This window comes from Alosa pseudoharengus, unplaced genomic scaffold, assembly GCF_046254945.1.
Source record: "Alosa pseudoharengus isolate Yale_2024_CS ecotype anadromous, Long Island Sound unplaced genomic scaffold, YU_APseudo_1.1 YU_APseudo_1.1_scf_21, whole genome shotgun sequence".
In the NCBI taxonomy this organism is placed as follows: domain Eukaryota; kingdom Metazoa; phylum Chordata; class Actinopteri; order Clupeiformes; family Clupeidae; genus Alosa; species Alosa pseudoharengus.
Window position 1 is genome coordinate 18,248,284 of NW_027468674.1, and position 20,000 is coordinate 18,268,283.

General features: G+C 45.0%; 1 protein-coding gene across 1 annotated transcript in view; it reads right to left on the reverse strand.

Annotated features, from left to right (window-relative positions):
- The window catches only part of pcdh15b (protocadherin-related 15b), a 194,881-nt gene that overhangs the window by 167,712 nt on the left and 7,169 nt on the right, over window positions 1-20,000 (reverse strand). Inside the window, exons 2-3 of the mRNA XM_076298738.1 lie at window positions 15,679-15,693; window positions 15,215-15,280 (exon numbers count right to left, since the gene is read on the reverse strand). Coding sequence (XP_076154853.1) covers window positions 15,215-15,280; window positions 15,679-15,693 — 81 coding nt within the window. The remainder of the gene's footprint in view (window positions 1-15,214; window positions 15,281-15,678; window positions 15,694-20,000) is intronic.

The window sequence follows — 20,000 nt, forward strand, 5'->3', positions numbered from 1 at the left end:
TAATATGGCACACGACGAAGCCTTTGCTTAAGGCTGGCATCTGTGAAATGTAATTAGCCTGCTGAAGATAGACTACAATGCATTTGGCATAGAGTATTAGAATTATAGCAGTTCATAGCATCTCTTGCTGCTATCACACTAAAAGATGTAATTACCACCGGCTGAGGCTGCAGGTTAAGTGCTGTTTGTCGTTATACCCATAAGACGTCCCAGTAAGATGTTTATATAAATCATTATCACATAAGGCCCCTATGGGTCAGTCTCGTGCAGCTTCTGAAGCAGATACAGACTCTTCAAACATCAGTTTCTTGCAATCTCTCTCTCTCTCTCTCTCTCTCTCTCTCTCTCTCTCTCTCTCTCTCTCTCTCTCCCACACACACACACACACACACACACACACACACACACACACACACACACACACACACACACACACACACACACACCACACACACACACTGTCTTTTAAACTCTCTCTCTCAAACATATACACACAAACACACACAGACATCTCTGTCTCCACTCTCTCAGCAGCTCATGTTTACTTTAATCTGTGGGAACCAGTCGATGTAGCGATGCTGTGTCTGCTGGAGTGGTTCTGGAAGCGCTCCATGAGAGCGGCAGAGGGGGGCCCGAACTTGAAAGCGGAGTTGAGCTAAACTGCTAATTAGTCCACAAAATTGGTTCTTAGTAGAATATTATTCATGAGATACGACGGGCAAACAGTAATTGTGCTGAATACTTTCCTCAGCCCTACAGAAAGGCTGCTACAGTGTTGTTGACATTTTGCATTTTTCATCTCTATCGCAATTAGGCTCGAGCCAGAAGTCTTTCCAGCAAATCCGTCTACCTTTTCTTGTTGTTGTGAATCGCTGCACACGGAAGCACTACTCTGCATATATCAGATGGAGGCAACCCACTTCCTTCCTGAACTGATACAGTAAGTACGTGGCAATATGGAAATCGACGTATGATTGAATGTCAAGATCCGATTCAGATCCCAATTCAAGTTTTTTGTATAAAAAAAAGCACAACACAACTTCATGTCAAAGTCACAAAAACATGTCAAAGTCATACTTTCTCTAGAAAGAAAGAAGAAAAAGAATCATCGGAGCATACGGATGTTTGGGTTGCTTAGTTTAATTCGAAAAAGGTTCAAAAATAATGTTTACATGGACATGGGCTATCGGCTATGACAGATCAAGAGGCTTGCAAAACACAATTAGATGAGGCGAGGGTGAGGGAGGAGGTGTGTGTGTGTGTGTGCATTTGATCGGGAAGTTTTGTTCACAGGTGAATTCTACTTTGAAATGTAAAAGGTGACACCAGGTTGCCTGAGCAGTTGAGAAGATTTATTTTCTCTCTTTTTCCCCCATTTTTTTCCCTGCGTCTTTCACCCCTGCTTGATTGATTTCTTTAGAGGCAACTTTCTTCTTTCAGAGGGGATTTTCCACCTTGTGTGGCTAGCGGATTTAGCCAAAGAAAGGTCACTGAATTGATTCTGGACACTTAGGGCAGTAAGAACAGGTGTGTCAGCTGTGTGGGAGCAACACAAGAGATCAGAAGGGCTTCAGTAATGCCTTGGCTTCTGTGCTCTTCCACCACCTCTGCATAAGAGAAGCCGAGGGGAGCTTGTTTGTCACAGGCAGTGAGAGGGCCTCTTTGTGTTTTTGTGCCCACCTGCACATCTATTTATACTTGTGCTCCATCGTTTTTACCAGTGTCCATTTTGGTGCGTTCGAAGTTGTACTTCTAGGCTTACCTAGCTCAAGAATTTCACAAAATGTGTCTTTATACCCCAACCCCCCTCCCCCATCACACTTTTTTCTTATTTATATTTATAATATTTCATATAACACTGTTTTTTTCTTATTTATAATATTTCACATGACACCGTGTCACAGATCTGGCAGTTTATGGTACAGGTCTATGCTGTGCAAGGTCCTCTCAAAGGCTGTGGTTCAGTATGGCACCCCTGACCCTGTATGGTGAAGTGCTGTGGTTCAGTATAGCACCCCTGACCCTGTATGGTGAAGTGCTGCACGCCACGGGATCGTGAACTCAATAATGCTGCATCGCCATGATCGATATCAGCTATCAAATCTAATCACTCAGGTGTAAAATGTCAACATGGCAGGTCAATTCCAATTACCTCCTTTAAAAACACCAGGTTAGCCTCAAACCATACCTTTCAAAGCAGGCAATCGCCTTTATGTCAACGGCATGGGTGACAATTTACCCTCTATTTCAGGAAACTTTTGAGTGGGGTTTTGAGGGACTGTCGAAAGGTCTCTTTAGAGGCCACATCTTTGCTATTCTGAATCTATCCAGGCCTCCTCATTGAAACACCAACAACTTTGCTTCACTCTGCCTTGACGAGAGCACAAAATTGGACAGAGGAGAGTAGGCTTTGCTACCACAGCCCTCTTCAAATCTTTTACATGGTCACCAGTCAGATTAGCATGCTGGATGTGCGTGCCAAAGGACCTTGCTGAAAACTCACAGCTGGCCACCTTAAGCTGTAATTTCACCACCTAACAACACTACCCCTGTCCATGCTGCCAGCAGCCAAGGCCAGCTCGCCAACGCCTCCCCGACGTTGTTCTCTGGTGCTAAGCAGCTAACAATGCCCACTCCGATGTGCACTCCATCTGTCAATTAAACACAGAAAAAATCCCTGACCAACGGGGACCTGTGCTTCGTTGTGGCATGGGGATACTTCTTCCCTTCAGCAAGTATCACACCGGTGTGACAAGAATCTTGGAAAATTAACATTCTAATCAGGGTTTGTCCAGAGCCTTATAGATAGACCTTTATGGCTCTGGGTTTGTCAAATTCAATGTGGAATTTTAGAACCTTAAATTGTTGCGGAATGGAATATTTTGCTAGTATGTTCCAACCTCCCTTGCTGAAGGGTTAAACCAACACTCACTTTCACTTTCTCGCATTTGCCCAGCACATCTAGGACCCAATCATGCGAGGAGAGTGCAGCAACACCTCACACTCTGTTTTAGGGATTGAGACCCCCAGCATTTTCTAAACCAACCTTAACCCTGAGGGGTGTTCTGGAATGTGCATCACACAAAAACAACAGCACAGAGTTGTAGTGAGGAGAGAGAGAGAGAGCAGTTGCCCCGCCCGGCCTCAAATCCAGGACAACAGGAGAAAGATTGAAAAAAACCAAAACAAAAACCTCCATCCTGATCTCACAGCCAAAGAGCTACGCTTATTGGTATGGTAGTCACGGTAACATCATACTCAGCTGTAGTGTTGTTACTACGATAGTGTTGTCACAAAAAGGCTGCATAGAAAAACTGTGGGTGGATTTGTGAATACAGGATCAGCGTGGAACGGCAAGTCAGCTGGGAATCCCAAGCACGGATCACAGAGAAACAAACAGAAGCTCACACTGTATAGCACCAGTGATACATTATCACTCTATGACACCATATGTCTTATTTTTTAAAGTTTTAGGCTTCGTCCACTAATAAAGACGTCATCACAGTAGTGGGTCTAACTGTGGGTGGTGTCAATGCATCATTGATGTGCTGCTGTTTTTTTTTTAGTAGAAAGCACAAGTAGAAGACCCTTCCAGCAATATCGAGCACATAGCATGCTTTAGAGAGTTAGAACAATGACACAGAGAGAGAGAGCAAGAGAGAGAGAGAGCAAGAGATAGAGAGAGAGATAAGAGGATGAGAGAAGTGGACATCTGCTCCCACCATCCCTCCAGTTGAGCAGTTTCATTACATCAGCCTTTCACAAAACATTAGTCAGTGGATGATATGTCCACTGATCCATTCACCTGCCCTGCTCTCTCTCTCTCTCTCTCTCTCTCTCTCTCTCTCTCTCTCTCTCTCTCTCTTACACACACACACACACACACACACACACACACACACACACACACACACACACACAATCTCTCTCTCTCTCTCTCTCTCTCTCTCTCTCTCTCTTACACACACACACACACACACAATCTCTCTATCTCTCTCTTGAATATTTTATTGCATTCTCTCTCTTCTCCTCTATGCTCTCTGGGGGTTTGTAGGGTGCAATGGAGTGAGGATGCAGGGTCTCGTGGGGGGGGGGGGGGGGGGGGTTGTCTGTGTCTGACCCCCTCTGGCTATCCCTGCCACACACAGACAGACTATCAGAGAGACAAGCAAACAGATAGGCCCACACACATACACACAAACACACACAAACACACACACACACATACACACACACAAAGGTAGCTTCCACAGTGCTTGTGACAGACATACAGACAGAAAGACATTAGGTTCACACACACACACACACACACACACACACACACACACACACACACACACACACACACACACACACACACACACACAGAGAGAGAGAGAGAGAGAGAGAGAGAAAGAGAGAGCTAGCTTCCACAGTGCTTGTTACAGTATATGACAGGTCATCAATTAAAATAACACTACAATACCTCAGGAGGGAAATACATAGTGGAGATGGTTAAAACAAATCCAACTGAACTCAACCACATCTGAGATAACTGGCATGATGCTGACATAAAATGACTTAAAATGATTTACCTCTCCATACAATAGCACTGCTTTAAAAACAACTGCTCTCAACTTGAAGTACTCTAACTACAACAGCAATGGCCAGCCAGGTTTCCCTGATGCTCCATGTTCCTCTGGGACCTGGGCTGTCTTTAATAAGGACAGTCACAGTCCAAACCCCACTGGACTTCACAGGCTCATCAGTGCTAAGCAGGTCCAGGAGGAGCACGGCTGGGAAAGGCGGTTAGAATGGCAGTCAGGTGGTGGTGGGATTGGGGTGGGTTAAGGTAGGGTGGGCTGCCATCCAGTCTGGTTGGACAGGGTGACCCTAAACCCAGAGTGATCCCTAACACACACACACACACACAAACACACACACACACACACACGCAGACACACACACACAAAATAATGCTTGTAAGCTGAGTTGCCTTCAGAGTGCACCCAGACAAAGCTGCTCCTGCTGTCAATTCTCTCTTCCACTCTCTAACTTCTCTCTCTCTCTCTCGCTTTCTCTCTCTCTTTCTCTCTCTCTCTCTCTTTCTCTCTCTTTACCTTCTTTCTGTTTGTACCGTTATTTCTCTCATAGTCTCTCTTCCCCCCTTTCCCCCCTTTTTTAGCTTGTATCCTTTTATTTCCCTCTTTCCTCCTCAATACACAACTACCTCTCCCAACTACCTCTCCCTCTCCCTCTCTATTCTCTCTCTCTATCTTTCTCCCTCCATCCCTCTCTTTCTCTCTCTCTCTGAAATGAAAAGCCTAATTCTTGAACTTATCATTACCGTTATCACTCACTTCAAAGCACTGACTGGATTGTGTGTGTGTGTGTGTGTGTGTGTGTGTGTGAGAGAGAGAGAGAGAGAGAGAGAGAGTGTGTTTCTGTGTGGGTTGGGGGGGGGGGGGGTTATAGTGGGGTTGACTGTGCATAATTGTAACCCTCAAAACCTCTAAACCTCCAATATATCAGATCAGGGCTAAACTTCAAAAGACGCTTTGAAAAAAAGAGCATATCTGAGATACAGTTCTTACTGCACAGAGCAGGTCCCAGGTTGGAGTGTTCTGAAGAAGCAAGGTGTGTGTCTCTATACTATGTATACCTGTTATTAATAATGAAGACTTAACCAGCGAAAATTACAGTGTGTGTGTGTGTGTGTGTGTGTGTGTGTGTGTGTGTGTGTGTGTGTGTGTGTGTGTGTGTGTGTAACAAAGAGAATATAATTAGCCGAGGAGCAGCCAAGGAAGGCCTGGGAAGGAGGATGCATTTCATTTAAGCTTTAACAGCTTCAGCTCCGGGGGAAAAATATAAAACGGACGCATCTGTTCCCTAATCAGACCATGAGAGTAACAGGAGAGAGAGAGAGAGAGAGAGAGAGAGAGAGGGAGAGAGAGGGAGAGGGAGGGAAGGAGGTTAGGGAGCTTACAAATACCAGCCATACATTTTCTGTTCCAGGCTGCTTTCCAGGAAAAAGTGAGAAAGGTACAGGTGTTAAACTGCTGCTCTATCAGCCCGACAACGCCACGAGGGAGTCTCAAAGACGGATAATATAACCTCAGACTAGGCTAGAGAAAGAAATGCCATGCCACACAAGTGCATTTCCTCCCCCGAAACATCTCTTTTCTTCAAACAGCCACAACAGCTTCACTTGGATCGGTCCAGGTGTTCAAATCCATCAACATAAACACAGTGTAGAAACCTCTGTCTCATCTCTATTTATGTACTTTAACCCTTAAAAGGTGTACGAATGTTGGAAAATTAACATTCTAAAGAATATCTGGGTTCATTAAATTCAACATAGAATTTTAGAACCTTGAATTGTTGCGGAAAATAATGTTCAAAAACCCAAACCTTTAGCCAGTTTTCTCCAACCCTGGCTACTGACCCTAACCTCTCCTGTGCCCACAAGTCACACCGCAGCATAGCAAGTGCCAGATAGGATGCTGAAACCTTTAACATTTCAGCAAATTATGTGAGCTATTCCTTTTTTATATTTCCATGTCCAAGGTAGCAAACGTGTTCCATTAGATACATTAGGATGATTAGCAGCATGTCATAAACATTTAATTGTCATACACATTTGACATGCTAGGCCATAAGAGACTTTGGAAATAAGAGTGTTTTGCCAAAAAAAATCTAAATCTTGATTCACCATGTAACAGTCAGAGTTAGAAAGAGTGTGGCTTGGACATTTTGAAACATGTCAAGCTAAAATCAAGTGTCAACGAATTTAACAGAAGAATCTAGACAGTTTATTCAGCGTAAAATCATCTGTAGAAGACTGTCCAGCACCACCCACAGTGATATTACCATCTTATTAAACTGTCATCTTGTCTGACATGACTTATTAAATGAAAAAGAACTGCTAAGAAATGCTTTTAGTCAGCTTGAACCACATTTTGAACATATTCATTTTGGCCTGGCTCTTCCCACTTGGTTCCTTTAACAACACCTTTACGTTCGTTTGTTTTTGTAGCATCTCTATCTTGCGTGACACTTGAACATGCACAGCTTTTTTCCGCCAGCCACTTTTAATCTCAAACTAGACCCTCGAAAGTCTTGGCATATAGGCGTCAGATTTCCTAACAAATTGCATATTTGTCAGTAATCCCAAATGGATCAATCTGATCCTACCAGTTGTTCTAAAAAGGAGAATGGAAATGGCCTCTGTTGTTCTCTTCCAAATGAATGCAGGGCCATGCATAAACACATTTTTTCCACTCCTCCAAGAGAGAGTACACTTCAACATGCACTTCAGCCAGGTGAAACAAAAATGTGTAATCCCCCCTCCCCCCAGTCCTATTTCTATGGACCTATTTGTGTTCCCACTCCCCAGATCCATTAAGCATAAAGCCGACTGCACACGCCACCGCCAACACAAGTGCAGTACACTCCTCCACTGACGTCCGATTACTTAGTTCTCATTGTTCTCTATTACTACCCTGCACACGAGCACCAAAACTCTTTCGCCGTCACCGTGTCAATTATGATTCAGGTCTACTTTTGTATGGAAACTAAGTTGTAATCGTACAACAACCGTAGCAGAGTGTGTTGCACTCTTGTTGGCAGTGGCCGTGCTACAATGGATTCGGAGGTAGCAGAGCTTGGTACAGATGGGGAGCCTACACCTCCCTGCAGAGTGCTTGCACTGATTCACGAATACATAGTAAACAATCTGATTTATACATGTAAGCACCTGTCAAATCGACATTTCAGTGTGCTTAATAACCTTATGCTGCCCTTTGTTTTACTGTATGAAGTAACTCCATGTACCAGAATACTTTGTAATTTTCTTGTTCCTGTGATTTGCATGTCATTCTGTACATGTGCACCAATCAGATTTATTTGTTTCTTTTATTTGAACTATATAAGCAGCCAATGATTATTTGTGATGACAGACAGTCAACACAATGACAGTCAGCAGCCGTGTGTTCGTGTGCTAGGCTCATGCTAATGACCCAATCATGACTAATGTCACTCTATTGCTATCACTGTAGAGGAAACACAACTCACAAGTAGTTTCTGCTCCACAAAGGGTCACAGATGCCTAGCAAAGGCATGTCCTCAAGGCAGAGATACACCTCTCCATCATATTCGCTGTTTCGTTCATTCATTTTGCGCGCAGAGAGCAGGAGGGAACATGGTGTGATAGTGCTTCTATTTAGGACAATAGTGCAGACATATCCCTGTTCAGTCATCCCCACTCCACCAGGCTATTTCTCTACAGTGGCTCTTCAGCTGAGCACCTAGTCAGTGTGTCTACGGAGGCGGTGCTTGACAGGAAATGAAAACCTTTCAAATGTCTCCACAGTAAAGACTAGTCATTCTTCGGCCTCACCGTTGCTCACCAAACCTCTTTTTCCAACGATGCAATGACCTGTAGCAGCTAGCTACCACAGGTTTCTTCAATTTTATATTGGGGTTTCCCTTAAGTAATAAATAGCACTATGTGCATCATATGCAAGTATATTTTTTATATATCTTATAGCTAAAGCAAAGCAAAAATAAAAAGTTAATTATAGAAATATATTGTATTGGTATATTTCATAAAAGGTAAACTGCACTGATTTTTTTAAACAATGCATTCCTACCTAACAGCAGACAGCGCATTAACCATTAGTATAGAGTATAGCTTATGTGCTGTGACATTTAATAGAAGTGTGTCTGTGAAGTGTGGCTCAATCATGGTGGGTTGGTGGTGTGTGATTGAACCACTGACCTTCTAGCCCTGTGTTTTTCTGCTTCCCAGCCAAGGGGGGTGTGTGAATGGGGATGAGAGTGTGTGTGTGTGTGTGTGTGTGTGTGTGTGTGTGTGTGTGTGTGTGTGTTTGTGTGTGTGTGTGTGTGTGTGTGTGTGCGTTTGTGTGTGTGTGGTGTGGGGTTGTGATGAGGAGGGGACCCCTTTACCTTGTCGAGGTAATTGCACAGACCACAGAGCTGGGGAGGTGAGCAGGTGCAGCCGTGGCAGTAAAGTGGTGTGTCGGCCATTAAACGAGAGCTGTAGGGTCGGAGGAGGCATCGTAAAGATGAGCCGGTCGCTATGTCAGGTGATAAAACAGGGTTATCTCTCTTGGTCGATCACCACCCCTCCTTCACCATCACCATCCACATCCACATCTCCACCCCCCACCAGGCTGAAGCACTGCAAAATCTCCGCTTCAGATCACCCTCTCCCCCTCAACCCTATGACCCCCCATCCCCCTCCCCCTGCCCTCAGTACACACACACACACACACACACACACACCATGATTGTCTTTCCATCCTTTTCTTCCTAATCTCACCCCACCAGGGGAGTTTTAATTCACACTCATCCAACCGTTCCCTTGCGATCAATCCCTGGAGTCACCAAGCCGTCATTGATTGCCATTCAGTAACCCTCATTACCCCCACCCCCAATCACCCACCCACCTTTCTGTTTCTCTTTCCCTCTATTTCTCTGCTTCTCTTTCCCTCTCTTTCTCTCTTTTTCTCTCACTTCAGCTCCCTAACTTCCCTTCAACCCTGACCTTCCCTAGTATCTTCCAGTACCCCCCACCCCCCAGTAACCCCCCCAAGCCAATCCCACCACGCCGCCTCGGCTCGTGCCACTGCACGTCTCTCAAGGGGACCTTGGGTCCGAGGCCCGGGCTGCTCCAGCTCCCCTGACCCCCTTCTCTCCTTTAGCCACGAGGAGAGGAGAGGCCGGCCGCTGCCTGACAGATAATCTATCGCCTTTTCGCCCCGGTGGCTGCTCACCGTGTCCCCTGACCGGGCTCTCCATCAACAATGGTAGCCAGCTCCATACCCCCCCACACACACACACACACACACCGCACCGCCATCCCATCAGCGTCGGAGTACTGGAGCGCGGGCTGTCTCGATGGAAAGACAGAGGGAAGACAGAGGGAGAGTGAGAGAGAGACACAGAGAGAGAGTTAGAAAGAGAGAAAGACAGAGGGAAGACAGAGGGAGAGTGAGAGAGACACAGAGAGAGAGTTAGAAAGAGAGAAAGACAGAGAGAGGAAGGAAAGGAACTACTGTATAATGAGGCACTGACACGCTGATAATTGCCCCGCCTGTGGATATAGCTGGTGGTGGCAATGCGGATTACGTGTGTGTGTGTGTGTGTGTGTGTGTTGGGGGGGAATTCTGTGCCTTGGAGAGCCGTCGAATGGGAAATAAATGAGATGTGATCCCAGTGTCTTTTATAGGCCCCCTTCCTGTACACCAGTGACACGCTGGAGAGTTTTATGCACCACCGAAGACAGACATTAAATTGTGCCCCTTTTTAATAAAAGCTTCAAGTGGTGGGGGGAAGCAGTGCCACCGCGGCTAGCCGGCAAAGCAGATTTGCACCGAAATGAACCGAGGGGCCAACTCATGAATTTGCAGAGCCATGACGAGTACTAAGTGAATGGTGTCTGAATGCACCACGTCTGATTGGCTTCTTTTATTGGGGCGGAAACGTTCAATCTGGCTGGGTTTAGTCTCGGCGAAATGGGGAAGTTTGCAAAACCGTGCCCATGCATTTGAATTAGCAATGACACGCTACAAATGCACTTGTGTACATTTTAAATAGTTTCAGCAGCTTGGCTCCAAGCACACTAAAAATGCATTAATTTTCACAACACAAGTCATAAAAGGCATCTACTTTCAACAGGTAGATGGACTGAGTGGTGTGTATATTCACTTATGCACAGTACACCTACTTTTTCCTGTACATACTGTACTGAAACAACTTCAGTTGAATAAAACGAGCTGTTTGGCATCCAAATAACGTCATTATGTATCTTTTAAGGCAATTAAAGAAAACTTAAAATTAAAGAAAGAAAGTATGGCTAAGGGTCATTTAAATGTGTCAACCCACCCCGATGAGTAGTTCCTGTGCCTGATGACTGTGTTGTTCCCATCAAAGAAAAAGGAAATGGAGGTTTTCTCTAAACCCTCCTTCACCAACACCACACACACACATAAACTTGGTTAAGAATACTTAACCATCTGTAGAAGTCTGCACAGTCTGTCTTCAAGAGGAGAGGACAGATTGTTCTTAATTAATTCAGAAGCGGCCTTTTGTGCGTTTGAGCATGTCTGTGTCATTTTTTGTGTTAGTTAGTGCATGAGTGAGTGGGGTGGAGATGGGGTGAAATATTTATTTTTCTCTGCCATCAAAGTCCTGCTGAGATGCACTTACGTTGCATGAGTGCGTCTCGAACACACACACTCTCTCTCTCTCTCTCTCTCTCTCTCTCTCTCTCTCTCTCTCTCTCTCTCTCTCTCTCTCTCTCTCTCTCTCTCTCTCTCTCTCACACACACACACACACACACACACACACACACACAGAGTTGTGATGATGATGATGATGATGATGATGTCTGCCTCAAAGACACATTAAATACAGCTTCAGTGACACACTGGAGTAAATTACTTATTCAGAGAGCTGGGAACCGGGGGTCCTTGGTGTCTAAGCCATCGTCATTTCAGAGAAACAGAGAGAGAGCGAGAGCGAGAGAGAGAGAGAGAGAGAGAAAGAGAAAGAGAGAGAGAGTGAGAGAGAGAGAGAGGAAAATAAAGGGGTAAAGGAGGGGTGCTGTGCATATCACTGTACTTGCGATGCCCACGCATCACTTCAGTCAGGCAAGTGACTTGATGCACGCGCTTCCTTGATGCTTTGTTGAGCGCGCTTTTGATGAATCGTTAGAAAGTGCTGTGGTAATCAGTGCGAGGGCTAAGGACGTGACATTCCGACTGCAACAAATAAACAAGCGGGGGAAGGGAGGTTTGTTAGGGTTTGTGAGCAGTGTCGTTCCAAACTGAAGTGGACTCTCCGATCGATCTGGTGCTAGTCTAGCACCAATCCATTGCAAATAGTTTGCAGAATCAGCCACTAGTACTACAGTACTAGTCATACTATAGTCATTTTTCTGTTTGCTTGAAGGATATAACTGTATTTATTACACGGCTCAATGCAAGTAGAACGCTCCATTGACTTGAATGGGATTTCCCAAAGTTCTAGCAGTCATTATTTTTAAGTTCAGCGTGTGTTGTTGTGAACTATTTGTTTCTCAGCAAAAGCCACGATGAACGGTAACAAATAGGCTATAGCCTAGGCTATGTAGGCTAAATAGTCATATCGTGGGGAGTTTATTGTGAGGAGTTTATTGTTTCGTTTTGGCAAGTAGCCGTGTAATAAGTGAGATAATGTTTAGAACGGCGGTCATTATTGGGAAAATAAGTCCCTTCAGGATGGAACAAGACCCCTCAGCTGCGCGTCGGGGTCCACATCGCCCTGTCGGGACTTATTTTCCCAATAATGACCGGCGTTCTATACATTATCCCTTACATAACTACTGCACAACAGTATGTTGACAGGAAATGACATCAGGAATAAATAAGTACAACCACATAGCAATGGTCTCTCGTACATGCCTATCTAGACATCTGTAGTTTGTTATGGCTGCTCATGAGGAAAGCCTGTGAAAAGTTTAGTTTAAGAGCCTAAAGACGGGTAGAAGTTGTGTCTTTAAAGATGAATTATGAATTAGTGAAAAACACTCCGCACACAGTAAACACACAGTGAGGAGAAGCACACACTAATCCCGACGCAGTGAGCTACCTGCTACAGTGGCACTCGGGAGCAGTGAGGGGTTATGTGCCTTGCTCAAGGGTACTTCAGACGTTCCTACTGGTCGGGGTTCGAACCGGCAACCCTCCGGTTACAAAGCCCTAACCAGTAGGCCACGGCTGCCCCAAATACTAATAAGATACTAATAAGACTTAAAGATACTAATAAGACTTGAACGTGTGGATTACTGGGGTCCACATGTGCATGAATTAAGAGTGTTAAGACTCCCGGGTGAATGTGATGGTAATTTTGTATGCCTAAGACAAAAACGGTCCACTCTAATAAAACGACTATTTAAAGAGCCACAGGGCCTTAAGTTGGAGGTAAATGTCTGTTCCATAGAGAGGGATTACCTCATATTTCCCTGGCTTTCAGTACCACTGAGTCTGGCCTGGTGATTAAATGGCTTCTATTAATTTTCCCGTGCAAACAGCCTCCTGACCCTCAGATGGGAAGGCAAACCAGAAATAATCTCACTGTCCATTGCTACAGGACTGAAAGTACACACAGTACCAACGTCTCTCTCTCTCTCTCTCTCTCTCTCTCTCTCTCTCTCTATCTCTCTCTCTCTCTTTCTCAGAGAAGAGAAGAGATGAAATGGGGAATGAAAGCCTGAATGAAAATGAAAAGCCTGTCAGTCTGTGAAAAGTCCACATTAAATACACAGAAATCCTTTTTCCTGTTAAAATATACACACAGAGACTGAGTGAAAGGGATAAAACACGTGCAGGAAAAAAAAAACCTCATCAAAGAAGAAAGTCCTTTTAAGATCAACAGCAAAAACCTGCCTGACCTCTTAAAATGCAAGATGTTCATCTGCTGTAATTACAATTTCCCTTCACACACACACACACACGCACGCACACACACACACACACACACACACACACACACACACACACACACACACACACACACACACACACACACACACACACACACACACACACACACACACACGCCTCAAACAAACTCATTTTGTGTTTCACGTTGGCATAAAGGTCTTTAGTTTGGGAGGGGAAAAGCCTTCAGCACCTCATTTGTAAACGACACAGGCTACCTCAAATGACCTGCCCTTGCACCTGTCACAAATCTCACTGACATTAAAATGTAATTACAGAAGCCCACAACTGATGAAGACCCCCCTCAAACATATAAACAAACACACACACACACACACACAAATTCACACAGAACCCCCATGAACACACAGACAGAAGGTAGCAGAGGAGGGGTGTGTGTGGTGTGTGTGAAGGAAAAAAAAACACAGAGATCTATTACATAAAGGGACCCCTGGCTGCGGGTTGGTGCGGATGCCATCTGTGAGGTGGCATTTCTGGCCCGGCATGAGGCATTCTGGGAAAGGCCTTTTTTCCCTCCAGAAGGCAGCAAGACGGAATAAGCGGCCGTCGTCGTCGCCGGCACCACCACAAGGCCAGCTCTTATTACTGACAACAGGTCAGCGTCCCCACCGAGAAAAGTGGGTCTGAAATCACGAGGGTGGAGAAAAAATGAGGCGTAATGGGACTCGTCTTCATCGCTAGGCAAGGATTATGGGATGTAATTGTGGGGTTTGGCGATTGCTTTTTTTTCCTTCTTCTTCCTTTCTCCCTCCCCCTTACTTTTCCCTTTTTTTCTATTTAAATACAAGCTCACCGAAGCAAACAGCTGTAGAGAATATGACAAGATTTAAATGGGGGAATGCAATGGCATTTATGAGCAAAAAGGCTAAGTGAGTTCAAAAAAAGAGTGATTAAAACAAAGAAACCAGGGGGGAGATGAAGCCGGCTGAACCTTCCATGCATGAAATTGACGGCACTGTTTCCACTTTGGGTGAAACAAAGGAACTTGCACTTTGTAGTTAAAGAATTCCTTATACAAACACCTTAGTCTGCTACAAGGGAGTAGAAAGACCATGGGTGGCACGTTCTCCTGTACATATCTCTGGCCCTAATTTAATTGGCAGGCAATGAGCGAAATGTCTTGTGCATGAACTGTGAACTATATGCAAAAGTGATAATGTGACATTTGGGAGCATTGCATTGGCACACCCATATTTGCACTTCACATCTTGCTCATTGGCATTGGCTTGGCATTAAGTTAGCTAAATTAATTAAGTAATTAAACTAGCAAATTAGCACTGGTTCATCTTTTTCTTGTTGCCCGAGTAACTCTTTTCTTGTTGCCCGAGTGTCTTACTCCAGAGGAGATGTGGTTCTGAAAAGACACAGCTCTGCCTGATCCATAACCAGTCTGGATCAGAGCCACCCCATGGTCAGCTACAGGGTGCTCTACTGACATGAAGGTCAAAAACAACAACTCCCAACATGCACCAGTGCCAATAAAACATACACAACTCCACCCAACATCTCCAGAGCGTTTGAATGAAAGCTTCTGCTTTGTGGATAAACTGACCAACAACTTATTCTGCTTCAGAACAATTCCATCTGCATGCTGCTTCTCGTTTGCCAGTCGTAAGAGAGAAGACTACAACTCCCAAGAAGCACTAGTGCCAACAAAACACACAACTCCACTGCTTGGAGGAGGTGACATGGTGTCGTATGTACTCACCATTGGGGCTCTCCTCGTCGATGGCTACTATGGTGGCAGGCGGGCCGGCTCTTGACAGCTTGCACTCTGAAATACAACCAGCAGTAGTGGAGAGAGGGGAGAAAAAAGAGAGAAGGAAACAGTCAGAGCGAAAAACACCTATCGTCTCAAATACCTCATATCACACAATTCACACCAAACAAGACATTTCAATTTCAGCTTCTATTATGTGAGGCTAGTCTTGGGGGGGAAGGCTATAAAACTTGCAGTCTAGGGGCGACTGTATCTATCACCACAATGGAGGCCACGTTCAGAGGCCATGGTCGTTTCACAAGATGGCACTTTTTTTTTTTACTACGTGTGCGAGCAGGCGGTAACTAGCAGGGTGCTAAGGGGTTAATAGACTTCTCTACTCCATCAAGGAGACGAGGGGAGGAAGGGAGGAAATAAAAGAGGGATTGGAATGAAAAGATTCACGATCTTACCCTCATACTGCCAATCTGGAGTCAGAGATAGTGTCATCAGTGTAGAGCAGAGCAGAGAGGAGGAGGAGATACACAGGGAGAGTGGAGGCACAGAGAGAGAAAGAGAGAGGGGGAGAGAGCAAAAGAGGAGGGTGAGAGAGCAAAAGAGGAGGGGGAGAGAGAAAGAGAGAGGGGGAGAGAGCAAAAGAGGAGGGTGAGAGAGGAAAGAAAAGAAATACATTTTCCTTCAGGTGTGACACTGATTGCAGATAACAGGCAAATAACAAAAGTCAAAAGACAAAAGCAGAAAGAAAAATGCCAGTTTGTTTTATCTATGGCTGTTCCCCCCTTCATACTTCCTGTTTTGTTGCCATTGTTGATGGTGTATCTACATCAGACAAGACAGCAATGCCACGCTCATGATAAATATTCACAAGTTCTCAAATAACACACCTATAAGGCGACAAGAATGAGAAAAAATATGTCTTCGACGTGAACAGAAATTCTCATGCCGTATTTGTTTCATGAAAGATTTCAAGGCTGAGGAGGATGAGCTGTCCTCTCTCTCTCTCTCTCTCTCTCTCTCTCTCTCCACACACCTCATCATTATGCTTTCAACGTTAAGTAAGCACTTAGTGAGGCTGTTGAGGCGAGCCACCAGACTGTTCCTTAAAGCTGCATCTTTACACCTCAGCCCTTAGGCCTCTGGCCTGCCGCCATTAGAGAAGTAGTTAGCATCTCTCTTCGAATTACTGTGGAGGGGAATCAGACAGGGCAGCATGGGGGAGGCCAGGGATAGAGGAGGGAGGGAGTGAGGAAGAGAGTGAGTGGGTGGAGGGGGGAAGAGAGTGAGTGAGTGAGAGTGAGTGAGTGAGTGAGTGAGTGAGTGAGTGAGTGAGTGAGTGAGTGAGTGAGTGAGTGAGTGAGTGAGTGGGTGGGTGAGTGAGTGGGTGGAGGGGGGAAGAGAGTGAGTTAGGGAGAGAGTGAGGGAGACTTTTACATGTATATCATTCCAATTAAGGTCCATATCCTGGTTAGGGAAATATTCGGAATAAGACGTTAAGCGTGTTTAGCCTTGGGAATGTTCCAGTTTACATGTTTCATCGGAACGTTCTGAATAAACCAGCGATGCACAGTAGCAGTAACATTGTCATGACGTTTCAATGGCCTCTGTCTTTTCATCCATGGCTGTGAAATTTGTGAAACCGGCCAGATTAGAGCCACTATGGTTTTGCTTTTTAGCCCTACCAAAGTTCCTTGCATGAGCATGTGAAGCTGTAAATTAATATTCTGCTAGAGGGCATTTTCTGACAAATGTGGTTACTGTGGTACAGGTATACACCAGGGGTCTTATTCAGGTTTTCTTTTATTTGGGAATAGTGTCATTATTCCGATTAAGACAGGAATATGGTGTGTACGTAAATGGGGTGAGTGATTGAGTGAGTGAGTGAGTGAGTGAGTGAGTGAGTGAGTGAGTGTGAGTGAGTGAGTGAGTGAGTGGCTTGATAAAAACAGTGCTAGTTAGCAGAGCCCTTTTAAGACCATCGCTCCACGGATTAGCTTTTACTGATGTGAAGTGAAGCTATTTTAGTGCTGGTCGTTTCAGCACACAGCTGTTCTCTTTACCGTTATCTGTCTGTACCTCTTCCTCCCAAACTCTTTCTCTCTCCCTCTCTCAACACTCAGCCTCATTTGCTTTCCATCCCCATGGCGACAGTATGATATACACTCTTAGGCTTGTGTTACAGGCTACTTCCTTTAGGAAAAGTACACAGGCAGCTGCTGACAACACAGATTTCACGTCACATTATACTTCTTTCTGCGTAGAGCCTGTCTGAGCGCAGTTGATGCTTCTGTCGCGTAGTAGCCACAAGGAAGTGGAGGCTACACAGGTGTCCACACAGAGCCGAACACACACTCTGCAGTGTTTCCAATACATTGACTTATTTGCGGCAGCCCACCACAATATCAACATTGACCACCACACAATGATTTCCAAGGTGGTACTAAAAAATTGTGCTTAAATCTGGTTATCATCATAACCACCACGCTGCGCTAATTTGTCAAAAACTGTTGCGTTCCTGTTAATCCTGCAAACCTGCCTCCACAAACAGAATTCAATTCTGTGGGAAACGCTGCTCTGTCATGATGAAGTATACATCCCATGGACCCAGTAGACCCTGGAGTGCTTGTTCTGCTTGTATGCCCATAATCCCTCAGCCATTCTCTCTATCCCTTGACTACTCCTTCTCCCATCGCCCTGCTTTGTGTTTCTCCATCTTTTTTCCATCTCTCCATCTCTCTCTCATTCTTTGACACCCGGATAAAAATCTCCCTCTTCCCCCTCACATTCCCCCTGTTTCTCCTCCTCCAGTGCATGATCTCTCCATCTCTCTCTCCTCCCACTCAATTAATCTCTCTCCCCAACCTCTGTGGCTCCCCCCTCCTCTTCCCCATAAGATACATATTCCCATCCCACCCACACTTTTATGACATTATTAATGGCCAGTTGTGAGAAGGGAGTCTACTGGGGATAAATCACACATATGAGGACACACTATATCCTCCAGTGACACAGATCACGGGCGATTAGGAGAGAGATGACACTTTTTTTCCCTTAAGGACAGCTCCTCTCATAGTATTAATAATGGATGGTTTAAAACAGTGGTTGACATGGTAGCCGTGTGTGTGTGTGTGTGTGTGTGTGTGTGTGTGTGTGTGTGTGTGTGTGTGTGTGTGTGTGTGTGTGTGTGTGTGTGTGTGTGTGATGCCTGGCAACAGTAAAACCATGGCAAAAGACAAACACAGTCAGGCACAGACACTTGGGTCAATTACAGAGACCCTCACAAATACAAACACTCGAAATAAACACAAACTCTATGAGATAATCACATTCAAGTGGGTAGTATGAGAGTCCTCCCAAACACTCACATGTGTATACACACACACACACACACACACACACACACACACACACACTCCACAGACCAACAAGAGCACTGCTTTCATGCACTCATTGTGTAAAGGGGGAGGAAGAGGGGCGGCTTAAAAAAGGATTTGGAAAGGAAAATGTGGCTGGCTAAAAATTAATGTATTATAATTACGGTAATTAAACATTCATACATCCACGTTGTGTTAATTTGAGCCAGCGTTGTTTTGTATTGAAATATTGTTTAATGGCATGGTGTGGAGTGTTCTCATGGATCTGGACGTGTGTAGCCTACCTCCTACAAATTCATGCTTTGTGGTTGTTATCCCAAAATGCATAAATAGTGATACAATATGAAGTTGCTTAGATCTCATGCCCATTACCCAATTTTGCTTGTTCTTATTCAACCTTCAACCTATTCAACAAGCCAGAGCCTTGTTTTTGTGTGCAGGGCATTTCATTGGTTAATTGCTATAGCAATGCAGGCTTTGACCTAATAATGACTAGTTGTCTGACTTGTTTTACCACTGAATTGCCTGTACCTGACTTAGTTAATCCTGCCTGCTACCTTGACACCGCCTCAAGCCCCACTGAGCACAGGTTAGCTGGGGGGGTAAAAGTGAGGGCAGACACCTGGGGACAATAGACCTGAGGATGGAAGCCCCGAGGAGACACGATTAAGCACTAGAAGTGATCATGGGGAAGAGATTAGCCTTGACTCGCCTTAACTGGCCCAGCTTTGGCCCAACGGTGGCAAAGTGGCTGATGATGATGAGCGATGTGAGAGTGTGTTTGTGTTTGTGTTTGTGTTGTCCCTCTCTGCCTCAGACACCCCCCCCCCCCCCCCGGGATTCTCCTCATGCATGCATTAGTAATGAACCACACCCGTGCTGCCTTACAAGAGAGAGAAAGAGAGAGAGAGAGACGGGTGCTCTAACGCTGGAGACACAGCCGGCAGAGCTCTGAGCTCAGGCATTCATTTGCTCGTCAGAAAGACAGCTTGTAGTCACGGCGACTGTTTCAAAGGGAGAACAAACAGCTCTCGGGTTGCCATGAAAGATTCATGAGAGAAACAGAGACAGAGAGAGAGAGAGAGAGAGAGAGAGAGAGAGAGAAACCTTCATCTGTAACCTATGACACAAATTAAGAGGGCAGGCTGAGTAAGTTGTAACTGTTGCTACTTGTGAAAGGTCTGATCTTGTCAGTCTTTCGGGTAAAATCCAACACCACTCAACCCTATTTTGTGTCCACACTGCCATTACATACAGTATGAATAGGTTTCAAATCACTTTACATAGCCCCCAAAATCCAAAAGGAATCCTTTGAAGTCCAGGATTGCATTTCCTTTGACCTATATCTGATAACATAGGTGGTTTTGATATGATTATGATGAAACCGATAATGAGGAGATGAT